Source organism: Prionailurus bengalensis, chromosome A1 (assembly GCF_016509475.1).
Source record: "Prionailurus bengalensis isolate Pbe53 chromosome A1, Fcat_Pben_1.1_paternal_pri, whole genome shotgun sequence".
In the NCBI taxonomy this organism is placed as follows: Eukaryota; Metazoa; Chordata; class Mammalia; order Carnivora; family Felidae; genus Prionailurus; species Prionailurus bengalensis.
The window spans coordinates 175,076,849-175,091,248 of record NC_057343.1 but is presented as its reverse complement, the minus strand read 5'-3'; the positions used below and the strand labels follow the sequence as shown (position 1 = coordinate 175,091,248).

The 14,400-nt window shown below is 39.3% G+C and overlaps 1 protein-coding gene across 1 annotated transcript in view; it reads left to right on the top strand.

Annotated features, from left to right (window-relative positions):
- Positions 1–14,400, top strand: part of SIMC1 (SUMO interacting motifs containing 1) — an 82,945-nt gene that overhangs the window by 39,378 nt on the left and 29,167 nt on the right. The window contains exons 3-5 of the mRNA XM_043598188.1: positions 1,242–1,474; positions 2,219–2,288; positions 13,983–14,137. Of these exons, the coding sequence (XP_043454123.1) occupies positions 1,242–1,474; positions 2,219–2,288; positions 13,983–14,137 (458 nt within the window). The remainder of the gene's footprint in view (positions 1–1,241; positions 1,475–2,218; positions 2,289–13,982; positions 14,138–14,400) is intronic.

The following is a 14,400-nucleotide window of genomic DNA, read 5'->3' as shown; positions in this document are numbered from 1 at the left end:
CAAAAATAAATAAATGTTTAAGAAAAAAAATTTTTTTTAAACAGATTTTCTCTTTCTCTGCCCCTCTTCCCCACTCATGCGCGCGCGCTCTCTCTCTCTCCCTCCCTCCCTCTGTAAAATTAAAAAAATAATAAGTAAAATAATAAGTTTAATACTTATTCTCAGATTTTAAAAATAATACTTGCTGCTCAGTTGCCTTTTTATACATAGGCATTTAAAATCTTTTAATGGGGATTTTTAACAAAAATATATTTATTATTATTGGTTTTGTTGTTGAGAGGTAGTATGAATTTAGAGGGTAGATCTGGGGTTACACCACCCATGTGTGAAACCAGCTTCTGACATTTGTTACATAACAAGTCCTTACTCTCTAAATCTCAGCTTCCTTATCTATATAATAGGAATAATAATAGTAGTAGTAGGGTTGTGAGAATTAAGATGAGGATAAGTCAAATGTTCAAAAATTATCGTCATTATTGTTATTATATTCTGATGTCAGAAAACTTTTTCATGTTTTTCCTTTTGATTCTGAAAGTAATATGTATCTATTATGGAAACATACAGAAGAGCGTATAGAGGCAAAACATCTGTAATTCCAGCACCCCAGATAATAGAAAACCACTTTTCACATATTCTCTCCCAGTCTTTATATACATACTTTTGGGAGGTGGGAGGGAAGCAACTTAACATTTACTGTTGACAGTAAATCAATAAAACGGGATCTTATTTTAACAATAAAACATATTTAAAGCATCTTTCGGGCCTCCTGGGTGGCTCAATCGGTTAAGCGTCCGACTTCAGCTCAGGTCATGATCTCACGGTTCGTGAGTTTGAGCCCCACATCAGGCTCTGTGCTGACAGCTCAGAACCTGGAGCCTGCTTGGGATTCTGTGTCTCCCTCTCTTTATCTAAGTATCTGATAATAGTATCACAACTACCCTATCTTCCCACCTTCACTCCAAAATCTACTTAGGCTAGCTCTTGACTCTCGTACTTCTTTTCTGTGCTTTTACCACAGATGAAATCATATTATACGTAGAACTTTGAATTCTTATTTTTTAACTTAATATAAGGATTTTTTCCATGTCGTTGAAAGTTTTTTAGATAAGGCTTTTCAGTCTTTTCGTTTTTTATTAATTTTTCAAATGCATGGAAAATTTTGCTGTCTTGAATCTGTTTCAGATCCTGTGTATGTATGTCTATAGAAACCTGTTCTAATTGGTTTATTTTTATCTCTACAGAGTAAAAGTCAAAAATTAGAACCCATTCCTCATCGAAGACTAAGAATGGTAACAAACACCATTGAAGAAAATTTTCCCCTGGGGACTGTGCAGTTTTTGATGGACTTTGTGTCACCCCAGCATTACCCACCCAGAGAAATTGTGGCTCACATCATCCAGAAAATCCTGCTCAGTGGCTCTGAGACCGTGGATGTACTGAAGGAGGCCTATATGCTTCTCATGAAAATTCAACAGTATGAACCTTTGATGTTGGTGAATCTCCTAGAGAATCTGGACTCAGGGCACATCTTTCTCTTGCCTGAGCTTGATTGAGCTAACCAATTAGAGAGGGTGACTTAGTGTATTAGTGTTATTTGGATTGCAACTAATGGGAAACCCAATCCAAACTAGCTGTAACAGCTGATAAAAGAGAATTTAATTATTCATTTTACTAGAAGCCTAGGAATAAGACTTAATTCAGTTCAGAATGGTTACCAGGATCCATTTTCCTGCTTTGCTTCTCTCTTGAGGCTCCACATAGTAGTCTTCTCAGCCTCCAGCTTTTATGAGAGAAAGCCCACTTCCTTTATAATCACACAAAAGTTCTGAAATTTAGTCTTGTAGGCTTTAATTGCAATAACATAGGACATGAGCCCATTTTTGAACCAATCACTGAACTGAGGGATAGAATATCATGATTGGCTCAATATACTTCATGGGCTGGGATCCTGGTAGGGTAAAGCTAATGGGCTAATAGCAATAAAGAGTTGATTTCTTCAAGGCAAAATTGGGGTGCTAATGTCTTCCAAAAGAGAAGTGAATACTGGGTAGCAAAAAAACTGAAGTTCTACTACCGTCAGATGACATGGTATCATGTCAAAGGATAGACAAAAGCAGTGAGGATAAGAGGAGGTTTTTTTGTTTCTGTCATCTTCCAGATCCCATCCCTCCTTCCACTATACCCTCTAGAATTCTAATTGATGTCCCTTGAATTTCAGGCTACATCCAGCTAATGCCAAGACAGTGGAGTGGGACTGGAAGCTGCTCACTTATGTCATGGAGGAAGAGGTAACATAACAATTATGAGGGTGTATCTTTTGCATAGGAAGTTTTAACTAGAAACGAAAGTGATGACAAATCTGGTAGTAAAGTCTTTGCCATTATTCCATCCTTATATTCCCACCCTCACCAAAAAACTCCTTTTGAAATGGTATGTGCTGTCTTATAATTCAAAATTGAGTACCTTCACTTATCCCTCTCCTTCTTGAGATCCCATTGAAAATAATAGTAGATGAATAGTGAAAGATACAAAGCCATGGCAATGAAAATAAGGGGAAGGGCAATAGATTTGAATGAAAACTAGAAGAACTAAAGGAAATGTAAGTGTTGACTGGTGAAGCTAGGCGGAGAAAGCCATAGGCTGTAATACATCTAGAGGTGGCTGCAGTCAAGGAGAAAGGAAATCTCCCTTTAGAGTAAAGAGCTTTTCAACTCAGAAACACAATATATACAAGAGGGTTAGAGTCAGATGTGGGCTGTAAATCTGTTGAAAGTTTGCAGATAGAACTGACAGTCTTTCCATTCTTGAGTACAGAAAGTTCAGTCATCAGGTTACCTACCCTTCAGGCAAAAAGTCAGAGGACTTATTTTCTAAAGACATTAAATGAAACATCCGTCATAAACAAAGGCACCTAGTGTAGAGTTGGTGCTGCAGAAAAGAAGTCTTCTGCATTCTGACTTTTAGGGATCCCTAAATGGCCAGCATTCTGTCTGCTCACCCAGAGCACTTGGACGGAACAAATTATTTTCAGCTTAGAATTCCATACTCAACAAAACTATTATTCAAGTATGAGTGTAACATAAAGACATTTCCAGACATGTGGGAACTTAAAAAAATATCCTCACACCCATTTCTTCAGTTACCTAAAGGTATGCATCTAAAGAAGAAGGGATTGGGGCGCCTGGGTGGCGCAGTTGGTTAAGCGTCCGACTTCAGCCAGGTCACGATCTCGCGGTCCGTGAGTTCGAGCCCCGCGTCGGGCTCTGGGCTGATGGCTCAGAGCCTGGAGCCTGTTTCCGATTCTGTGTCTCCCTCTCTCTCTGCCCCTCCCCCGTTCATGCTCTGTCTCTCTCTGTCCCAAAAATAAATAAACGTTAAAAAAAAAAAAAGAAGAAGAAGGGATTAAGAAAGAGGGTGGAACAGGATCTAGGGAACACTAGATCTAATCCAAGAGAATAATACAGAGAATTCCTAAAATTATGGTGAATAGTAGACCTACAAAGCAGTCAGTCCAGATTGGAGCAGAATAATTGAGGGCTTTAAGAATGATCTGGGAAACATCACCTAGATGATAAACAAGCTCCAGGCTATTGTTCTCCATGGAGACGCCAAATTAAGAAAAACATACGGACCAGAATGCTTTTGTGAAAACTCTGGAGATCAGTTGAGAAGCCTCAGTACCCAGGAGAATGCATAATCGAGAAGGGGCTCAATGAAAGGAGTAGGAAGATTTGTGTTATTTGGTGTGCCCATGCCCCTCCCCCGACCCTGCTTATCATGGTGCAACTGGAAGGAAACTTCACATGCCCCGGCTCCTCCCTCAAGATGGAAACAAAAAAGTGGACTTTGAGCCAGTGTCCTGGCTTGTTAGGGAGCTGCGCAAGGGACAGTTGTTTTCTCACCCGACTCAGATCACTGATGGGAATAGTGGTATAGTTTGGAAGCTGCCGAAAAGACAGGTGAGCACTGCCACATGTTAGAGCTGCAAGGAGTATGCAGTTCCACAGGCAGGTACCAGGGAAGCAAGAGATTGTGGCTCCTGAGACAAGGGCAAGCCATTTGGGAAATTAAGACAGATAAAAGCACACACTCAGTGCAGAGCCTGACGTGGGGCTAGATCTCACAACCATGAGATCATGACCTGAGCTGAAATCAAGAGCTGGATGCTTAAATGGTGCCCCCCTGACAAAAGAGTGTTTTTGAACTATCTTAAAAATGTACAAGGAACTAACAGAGAGCAGAGATAGACAACTAACTGCAGCATGAAAATTATGTGTGAACAAAATGAGAGTATTAAACAAGAAACTATTAGAATCAAACATATTCTGGACCTGAAAAGTGTAACTGAATTGAAAAATTCACTAGAAGGATTCAACAGCGTACTTGACCAGGCAAAAGAAAACTGGCGATGAACTTGAAGACAGGTCATTTGAAATCATTGAGACAGAAAAGCAAAAAGAAAATACAATGAAGAAAATTGAAGAGAGCCTAAGGGACCATGGGACATTATTAAGTGGGCCATATATGTATTATGAGAGCCCCAGAAGAAGAGAGAAAGGGGCAGAGAACTTACTTGAGAAAATAATGACCCCAAACTCCCCAAACCTGAGGAAAGAAATGGATATACAGATTTGTAAAGTTCAACTCCAATGAAGTTAAACCAGAGACCCACACCAAGACACATTAAATCAAGTGTCAAAAGTTAACAAAAGTTAAAGCCAGAATCTTGAAAACCGCAAGAAAAAAGTGGCTCACCGCATGCAAGGTTTTTAGCAGAATCTTGCAAGTCACAAGGCAGTTGGATGATATATTCAAAATGCTGAAGGAAAAAAAGCTCTTATCTGGCCAAACTATATCTGGCCAAACCATCCCTCAAAAATGAGGGAGAGCAGCAGGAGAGAAGCAACACATCACATACAAGGTCTCAATAAGATTATCAGCAGATTTCTCATCAGAAATTTTGGAGGCCAGAAGGCAGTGGGCTAATATATTCAAAGTGCTAAAGAATAAAACTCAGCCAAGAGTTCCATGTTCAACAAAGCTGCTTTTCAAAAATGAGGCAGAAATTGGGGCGCCTGGGTGGCGCAGTCGGTTAAGCGTCCGACTTCAGCCAGGTCACGATCTCGCGGTCCGTGAGTTCGAGCCCCGTGTCAGGCTCTGGGCTGATGGCTCGGAGCCTGGAGCCTGTTTCTGATTCTGTGTCTCCCTCTCTCTCTGCCCCTCCCCCGTTCATGCTCTGTCTCTCTCTGTCCCAAAAATAAATAAAAAAAAAAAAAAAAAAAAAAAAAACGTTGAAAAAAAAAAAAATGAGGCAGAAATAAAGACCTCCCTAGATAAACAAAAGCTGAGGGACTTCATTTCCACTAGCCCTGCCCAGCAAAAAAAGCCTAAAGGGAGTCCTGCAGAGTAAAATGAAACACTGAACAGTAACTTGAGCCATATAAAGAAACAAAGATGTCAGTAAAGGTAAATACATGGACAATTACAAAAACTATGATTGTAACGACAATTTATAATGTTTGGTTTTCTATATGGTTAAGTGACTAATACAAGTTTCATAATTATTAGTCTAAAAGCCAGTATTACTATAACTTTGAAACGCCACATTTTGCTTTCTATGTAATGAAAGACACTAATGCATTTAAAAGAATTATTAATTTGTTTTGTATGAAGATGTAGTTATGTGACATCAACAACCAAAATAGTAAGGGACAGAGCTGTAAAGGAACAGTTTTTATATGTTATTGAAGTTAAGCTTGTACAAATTCAAATTAGAGTATTTTAACTTCTGAATATTAAATGTAATTATGATGGTAACCACAAAGACAATAGCTAGAGACACAAAAGGAAGCAACAAAGGAATTTAAACATTTCACTACAAAAAATCAACTAACAACAAAAGACAATAATGCAGGAAATGAGGGACAAAAAAGCTATAAGGCATGTAGAAAACAGTACAATGACACAAGTGCATCCTTCCTTATGAGTAATTGCTTTTTATTATTTTTTTTAAGTAATCTCTACACCCAACAGGGGGCTCAAACTTACAACCCTGAGATCAAGAGTCACACTCTCTGGGGTGAGCCTGGGTGGCATAGTCAGTTTAGCATCCAACTTCGGCTCAGGTCATGATCTCACAGCTCATGAGTTCGAGCCCTATGTTGGGCTCTGTGCTGACAGCTCAGAGCCTGGAGCCTGCTTCTGATTCAGTGTCTCCGTCTCTCTCTGCTCCCACCCCACTCATGCTGTGTCTCTCCTTCAAAAATAAATAAACATTAAAAAAAAAAAGTCACACTCTCTACTGACTGACCCTCTTTCCTTATAAGCAATTACTTTAAAATGTAAATATAAATGGGTTAAACTCTCCAATCAAAAGACACAGATTGGCATGATCCAACTACATGCTATCTACAAAAAACACTTTAGATCCAAAGACACAAGTAGATTCAAAGTGAAAGAATGGGAGAAGATATTCCATGAACCAAAAGAGTATGTAACCAAAAGAGCACAGGTGGCTGTACTAATATGAGACAAAATAGATAAGTCAGAAAATGTTACAAGAGACAAAGGAGGACGTTATGTATTAATTGAAAGGTTCAATACAACTCTGAGATACAACAATCATAAATATTTACGTACCTAATGACAGACCATCAAGATACAAGGCAAAAACTGATAGAATCAAAAGGAAAAATAGTTCTTTTTAATTTTTTTTCTAATGTTTATTTTTGAGACAGAGACAGAGCATGAGCAGGGGAGGGGCAGAGAGAGAGAGGGAGACACAGAATCTGAAACAGGCTCCAGGCTCCAAGCTGTCAGCCCAGAGCCCAACATGGGGGCTTGAACTCCCACACCGCAAGATCATGACCTGAGCCAAAGTCAGACGCGCAACTGACTGAGCCACCCAGGCACCCCAAAGGGAAAAATTGTTCTATATTAATAGTTGGAGACTTCAATACCCAACTCTCAATAATGGATAGAATAACCAGAATGGAAGATAAGTAAGGAAAGAGAGAAATTAAGCAACACAATAAACTAACCAGATCTAATAATTATATGCAGAATAGTCTACCAACAACAGTACCCACCTTCTTCTTGGTGCACAAGGGGCATATTCCAGGAAAGACCTTATTTGAGGCCATAAATTAAGTTCCAATAGATCTTAAATTTTTAAGTTTATTTATTTTGAGAGAGAGAGGGCAAGCAAGGAAGGGACAGAGAGAGGGGGATGGGGAGGATCTGAAGCAGCTCCATGCTGTCAGGGCAGAACCTGATGCAGGGCTCAAACTCACAAACCATGAGATCATGACCTGAGCTGAAACCAAGAGTCAGACATTTAACCAACTGAGCCACCCAGGGCCCCAAGTCCCAATAGATTTTAAAAGATCTCATAGCAAGTATCTTCATTCTGTGAAACCAGCATCAACCTGATATTAAAACCAGATATAAACACTACAAGAAAACTGTAGACCAATATCCCTTATGAACACCGATGCAAAAATCCTCAGCAAAATACTAGCAAACCAAATTCAGCAGCATATCATATGGATTATACATCATGATCAAGTGGGATTTATCTGGGAATACAAGGATGATTCAATATAAAAAATCAGTCAATCAAATACACTATATTAACAGAATGAAGGACAGAAACCACCTGATCATCTCAATTGATGCAAAAAATGCATTTGACAAGATTCAACACATTTTCATCCTAAAAACTAGGAATAGACAGAAACTATCTCATAAAAACCCTATATGGAAAAACCCCAGCAAACCATATTCAATGGTGAAATACTACAAGCTTTTTCTCTAAGTTCAGGAATAAAGCAAGAATACCTGCTTTTGTCCCTTCTATTCAACATAGTATTGGAAGTTCTAACCAAAGCAGTTAGGCAAGGAAGGAAAAAAAAGACATCTGAATTTAAAAGCAAGAATTATCTCTGTTCATAGATAACATGATCTTATATGAAGAAAACCCTAAAGATTCCACACAGAAAGATTGTTACAGCTAATAGGCAAATTCAGCAAGGTTGCAGGATACAAAACACAATTCAGCAAGGTTGCAGGATACAAAAATCAATTGCATTTCTGTGTCCTAACAATCTCAAAACGAAATTAGGAAAACAGTTTGGTTAACAATAGCATCAAAAACAATAAAATACTTAGAGGTAACCAAGGAGATGAACAATTTGCACACTGAAAATTATAAAACATTGCTGAAAGAAAATGAAGACATAAATAAATGGTAAGACATCTCATGTTCATAGGTTGAAAGATTTAATATTGTTAAGATGTCAATAGTACCCAAAGTAATCCACATATTCAGCACTATTCCTATCAAAATCCCAGCAGCATTTTTTTCAGAAATAGAAAAATCATCCTAAAATTCCTATGGAATCTTAGAGGACCCTGAATAGCCAAAACAATCTTGAAAAAGAACAAAGTTGGAGTATTCATACTTCTTGATTTTTAAACATATTACAAAGCTACAGTAATCAAAACAGTGTGGTAATCTCATATAGACAGCCCTACAGACATGTGGAGTAAAATGGAGAACCCAGAAAAAAAAAAATTGTGAATATGATCAAACGATGTTCATCAAGGGTGCCAAGACCATTCAATGGAAAAAGATAGCCTTTTCAACAAATGGTTTTGGGAAAACTGGATAGCCATATGCAAAAGAATGAAGTTGGACTCTTATCCAATACCATATACAAAAATTAGCTCAAAATGGATCAAAGATCTCTTACATCATGCCAAAAACTATAAAACTCTTAGAAAATATAGGGGAAAGCTTCATGACAATTGGATTTTACATTTTTCTCTGATATGATACCAAAGACACCGGCAAAAAAAAAAAAAAAAAAAGGCAAAAATAGGCAAATGGGACTACATCAAAGTTTAAAACGTGTGCACCAAAAAACACAATCTGGAATTAAAAGACAGTCTATGGAATAGAAAACATTTTGTTATTTTTTTATAAAGTATTTTTTTCACTTTTTTTTTTAAAGAGAGATTTCACACATGCACAAGCATGAGCAGAGGAGGGCAGAGAGACAGAGAAACAATCCCACGCAGGCTCCATCCCACAACTGTGAGATCACAACCTAAGCCAAAATCGAGTCGGGCACTCAACCAACTGAGCCAATCAGGCGCCCAGGAGAAGACATTTTAAAATTGCATATCTGATAAAGGGTTAATATCCTGAATATATAAAGAGCTCCTTAACTCAACAACATTTAAACATTTTATTACAAAACTGACAGAATTAAAGGGAAAACTGAACAAAATAATCTGATTTTTATTTTTTTTTTTCAACGTTTATTTATTTTTGGGACAGAGAGAGACAGAGCATGAACGGGGGAGGGGCAGAGAGAGAGGGAGACACAGAATCGGAAACAGGCTCCAGGCTCTGAGCCATCAGCCCAGAGCCCGACGCAGGGCTCGAACTCACGGACCGTGAGATCGTGACCTGGCTGAAGTCGGACGCTTAACCGACTGCACCACCCAGGCGCCCTGATTTTTAAAAGGGCAAAGGACTTGAATGGCCATTTCTCCAAAGATGATATACAAGTGGCCAACAAGCATATGAAAGGATGCTCAACATCACTAAATCACAAAGAATGACACATCAAAACCACAATGAGGTATCATCTCACACCCATTCACGATGACCATTATTAAAACAAAAATTTTTAACAGAAAATAAGTTCTGAGTTGTGGCAAATTTGTAGAGAAATGAGAACACTCGCCCACTGTGGGTAGGATTGTACAATTGTACAACCACTGTGGAAAACTATATGGTGTTTCTTCAAAAAATTAAAAAAATTATTATATGATCCATCAATCCCACTTCATATACTCCCACATGCGTATACGTGTAAAAGAATTGAAAGAAGTGTCTTGAAGAGATATTTGCACACCCATGTTCATAGCAGCATTATTCACAAAAGCCAAGAAGTGGAAGCAGCCCAAACGTCCATCCGTAGATGACGAGGTAAACAAAATGTGGCATATACAGGTACAGTGAAATATTCTGCTTTAAATAGGAAGGAAATCCCATATGCTACAACATGGACGGTACCATAATGAGGGTATTATACTAAGTGAAATAAGCCAGTCATAAAAAGACCCTCTATAATTTGACACACACAAAGTATCTATAGCTGTCATTAATATAAAAAGCAAATAGAATGTTGGTTACCAGAGGCTAGGGGGGAGGGGGAAATGGGACATGATTGTTCATTGTGTGTAAAGTTTCATTTTGCAAGATGGAAAAGTTCAGGAGATCTGTTGCACAACTACGTGAATATACTGAAAAATGATTAAGACAGGGGTGGCTCCGTTGGTTAGTATCCGACTCTTGGTCTCAGCCCAGGTCTTGATGTCAGGCCCCGTGTTGGGCTCCATGCTAGGCATGAGGCCTGCTTAAAAAAAAAAAAAAAAATACAGGGCCCCTGGATGGCTCAGTCGGTTAAGCATCCGACTTCAGCTCAGGTCATGATCTCACAGTTTGTGGGTTTGAGCCATGCATCAGGCTCTGGCTGACAGCTCAGAGACTGGAGCCTGATTAGGATTCTGTGTTTCCCTCTTTTTCTCTGCCCCTCCCTTATTTGTGCTCTCTGTCAAAAATAAAAACTAAATGGTTAAGATAGTTAAGTTTATGTTATATGTTTTTTTACCACAATTTTAAAATATGTCTAACAAAGGCTTACATGTGAATGTTCATAGCAGCCTTATTCATAATAGCCAAAAAGTGGAAACAACCCAAATGTCCATCAACAATTGAATGGATAGGGGCACCTGAGTGGCTCAGTCAGTTGAGCCTCCGACTTCAGCTCAGGTCATGATCTCACAGTTTGTGGGTTCGAGCCCCACATCAGGTTCTGTGCTGACCGCTTGCACAGAGCCTGGAGCCTGCTTCAGATTCTGTGTCTCCTTCTCTCTCTGCCCCTCCCCCGCTCACGCTTTGTCTCACTCTGTTTCTCAAAAATAAATAAAAGTAAAAAAATATTTAAAATAAACAATTGGATAAACAAAATGTGCTATCTTCATACATGAGAATGCTATTCAGTAATTTAAAGAAAAAAGAGCTCTTGATATATGCCGTGACATGGACAAACCTCAAAAAATATTAAGCTACATAAAAGGAAGCAACATACACAAGGTCATGTAGTGTATAGTTCTCCGTATATGAAATGTCCAGAAGGGCAAATCAGTAGAGCCAGAAAGTAGAGGAGTGGTTGCCTGGGGCTAGAGATGGGAACGGGAACTAACTATAAATAGGCATGAGGGATGTTATAAAGATATTCTAAAAATTGGTTATGGTCATGGTTACCAAGCTCAGTAAATTTACAATAAATCATTGAATTGCACATTTAAAGTGGGTGGATTTATAAGGGTTGTCAGTAAAGTTGGTTTTTCTTTTCTAGTGTTTATTTATTTTTGAGACAGAGCCTGAGTGGGAGAGAGACAGAGAGAGAGGGAAACACGGAATCTGAAGCAGGCTCCAGGCTCTGAGCTGTCAGCACAGAGCCCGATGTGGGCGTCAAACCCATAAACTGCAAGATCATGACCTGAGCCAAAGTTGGGCGCTTAACCAACTAAGCCATCCAGGCGCCCCAAAAAAGTTGTTTTTAAAAATGAAAAAAAAAATGGGAAAGAAGGATATTCTCAAGACTCAACACCATTCTTGAGGAGTTAAAAGAGGTAAAGTGATAATTGTAGGCAATATAGGGAGGATAAAAAAGAAACTTTAAGAAAATCAAAAAGCTTAACAAGAAAGAAGTTATTTTCTTAGTGTACTATATCCATATGTAGTGTACTTCCAGTGTAGTAAATAATTTTAACATAGTCCTCATGCTGTAAACACTATTTAGTTATAATATTTAGAATCAATTTATATATAAAACAAAACAATTTTAGCCTTGACAATGGAAAGCCCTAGATGATAAAGGTTAGGAAGTGAAAAGGGATAGGATCTCTGAGTAGTAGGGCTTTTATAGCATCTTTATCTTATAAAATTGGGTGTCAAGAGATAGTATCTGTAGATGATGGAACATAAATTGAGATAGTTATTTTAGGAAGAGAAATGGGGAAGTGGCATAAGTGAATTAAATCTTTATCAAACACAGCAGAAGCCAATAGATAATGTCTAAAGTTGATAAATCAAGAAGTAATGATATGAGCATTTTTTAGAGATGTTTAGAGTAACTTTCAGAAGAGTAAAATTTCACTCTAGGGTACTGCAGGGGGCAAGCAGTAGTGGAGAGTGGTGTTAGTGAAAGACTTTCATCATAAATCTAGCATAATTACTTGATTTTTTAAAAAAATTTTTTTTTCAACGTTTATTTATTTTGGGGACAGAGAGAGACAGAGCTTGAACGGGGGAGGGGCAGAGAGAGAGGGAGACACAGAATCGGAAACAGGCTCCAGGCTCTGAGCCATCAGCCCAGAGCCCGACGCGGGGCTCGAACTCCCAGACCGCGAGATCGTGACCTGGCTGAAGTCGGACGTTTAACCGACTGCGCCACCCAGGCGCCCCAATTACTGGATTTTTAAAAAATTTGCACCAGAGTGCCTGGGTGGCTCAGTTGGTTAAGCATCAAACTCTTGATTTCGGCTCAGGTCACGATCTCGTGGTTTGTGAGCTCAAGCCCCACTTACACGTTGACAGTGCAAAGCCTGCCTGGGATCCTGTCTCTCTGCCCCTCACCAGCTTGTGCACACTCTCTCTCAAAAATAAATAAACTTTTAAAAAATCATTTGCACTAATTAATGAGGATTAGAAAAAAAATATGCACATTGGAAGACAAAGTTATCACATCCTTACCTATTTATTTATTTATTTATTTTAGAATTTTTTAACGTTTATTTATTTTTGAGAGACAGAGCATGAGTAGGGGAGGACCAGAGAGAGAGGGAGACACAGAATCCAAAGCAGTCTCCAGGCTCTGAGCTGCCAGCACAGAGCCCAATGTGGGGCTCAAACCCATGAACTGTGAGATCATGACCTGAGCCAAAGTCAACACTCAACTGACTGTGCCACCCAGATGCCCCTCTCACCTCTTAAAAAAAAGAAATCATACGTGCTTACAATGGTTATTCGTTTTCCTGCTTACTAAACTGTACCCTAGTCCATGAGTTTATATTCTCAGAGTATATACCAACCCCCTGCTGTTTGAAAAGTTCCTAAAGAATCCAGAAACAGTTTGGGGCCTTATTCTTTGAAGTTTGAAAGCCCGAGCTTCTGGTGCTACGTCCCAGTACTTGTCTCCCAGTAAAGGGAAATCAACAAATGGTGCATGTCGGCTTGGTATGTCACAGGTACTTATACTGGCTTTTGTATACTTAAGATTATCACCACTTAAATCAAGAGACAGTGAAACTCAGAAGGGCAAGTTGAATGAGTATAGATCTGGGTTTAAAACAATCAAACAAAAATAAATACATAAGATCTGTGTGCCATCAAAGCCCATGCTCTTTACCTACAACAGTTCAGCTTTCTCAGTTAGAATCATTTCACCTGTAACAGAAAACTCAACTCAGACTTGCTTAAACAATAAGGATGTGAATCAGCTCACGTTACTAGAAGTTCAGCAGTGGTATGGACATCATGACTGCTTGATCCAGCAGCTCAACAGGATCATATAGGAACCAGTTTTTGTCTCTCTATTCTGATACCCACAGTTTGAGGTTTATCCTGAGACTGATAGTAAGTTTAGTGAGAGACAACTTGTCATGGCTATCTATCTCTTAAAATTAGAAAGTCTACAGTCCTGAGCCTCCAGGCTCTGGGATTGCCCTGTTTTCCCTCTTTTAAAACAACCTCGATTGCCTGCTCTCTCTCAGGGGCTTCTCTTTTAGGTACAGACATACTTCGTGATGCATGGCCTTCGCTTGGGCTTCATATTTAGGAGAGCCAAATGCTCACTCATCAGGAAATTGAGAGGAAATACTTCTCATTTTTTCTTCTACAGGGGCAAAATCTGCCTGGGAGAGTCCTTTTTCTGCGTTATGTGGTACAGACCCTGGAAGATGACTTCCAGCAGATCCTGAGGAGGCAACGACAGCACCTGCAGCAGTCCATTGCAAGCACTGTGCTGTCCTGTGACAAGCAGCCCCACAATGTCAGGTAACTAACTAGCACCTGAGCTCAGGGATGTTAAGAAGTAGGAGCCATAGGTGGGCAGCTACTCAAGGCTGGAGAACATCAAATGGATGAGGTTTCATAGTCACACAATAATATAACAGGGATAGCTATTAAAACTATAGACAAGGAGTGCCCGAGTGGCTCAGTCGGTTAAGCGTCTAACTCTTGATCTCGGCTCAGGTCATGATCTCACAGTTCGTGAGTTCCAGCCCAGCATCAGGCTCCATGCTGACAGTATGGAGCCT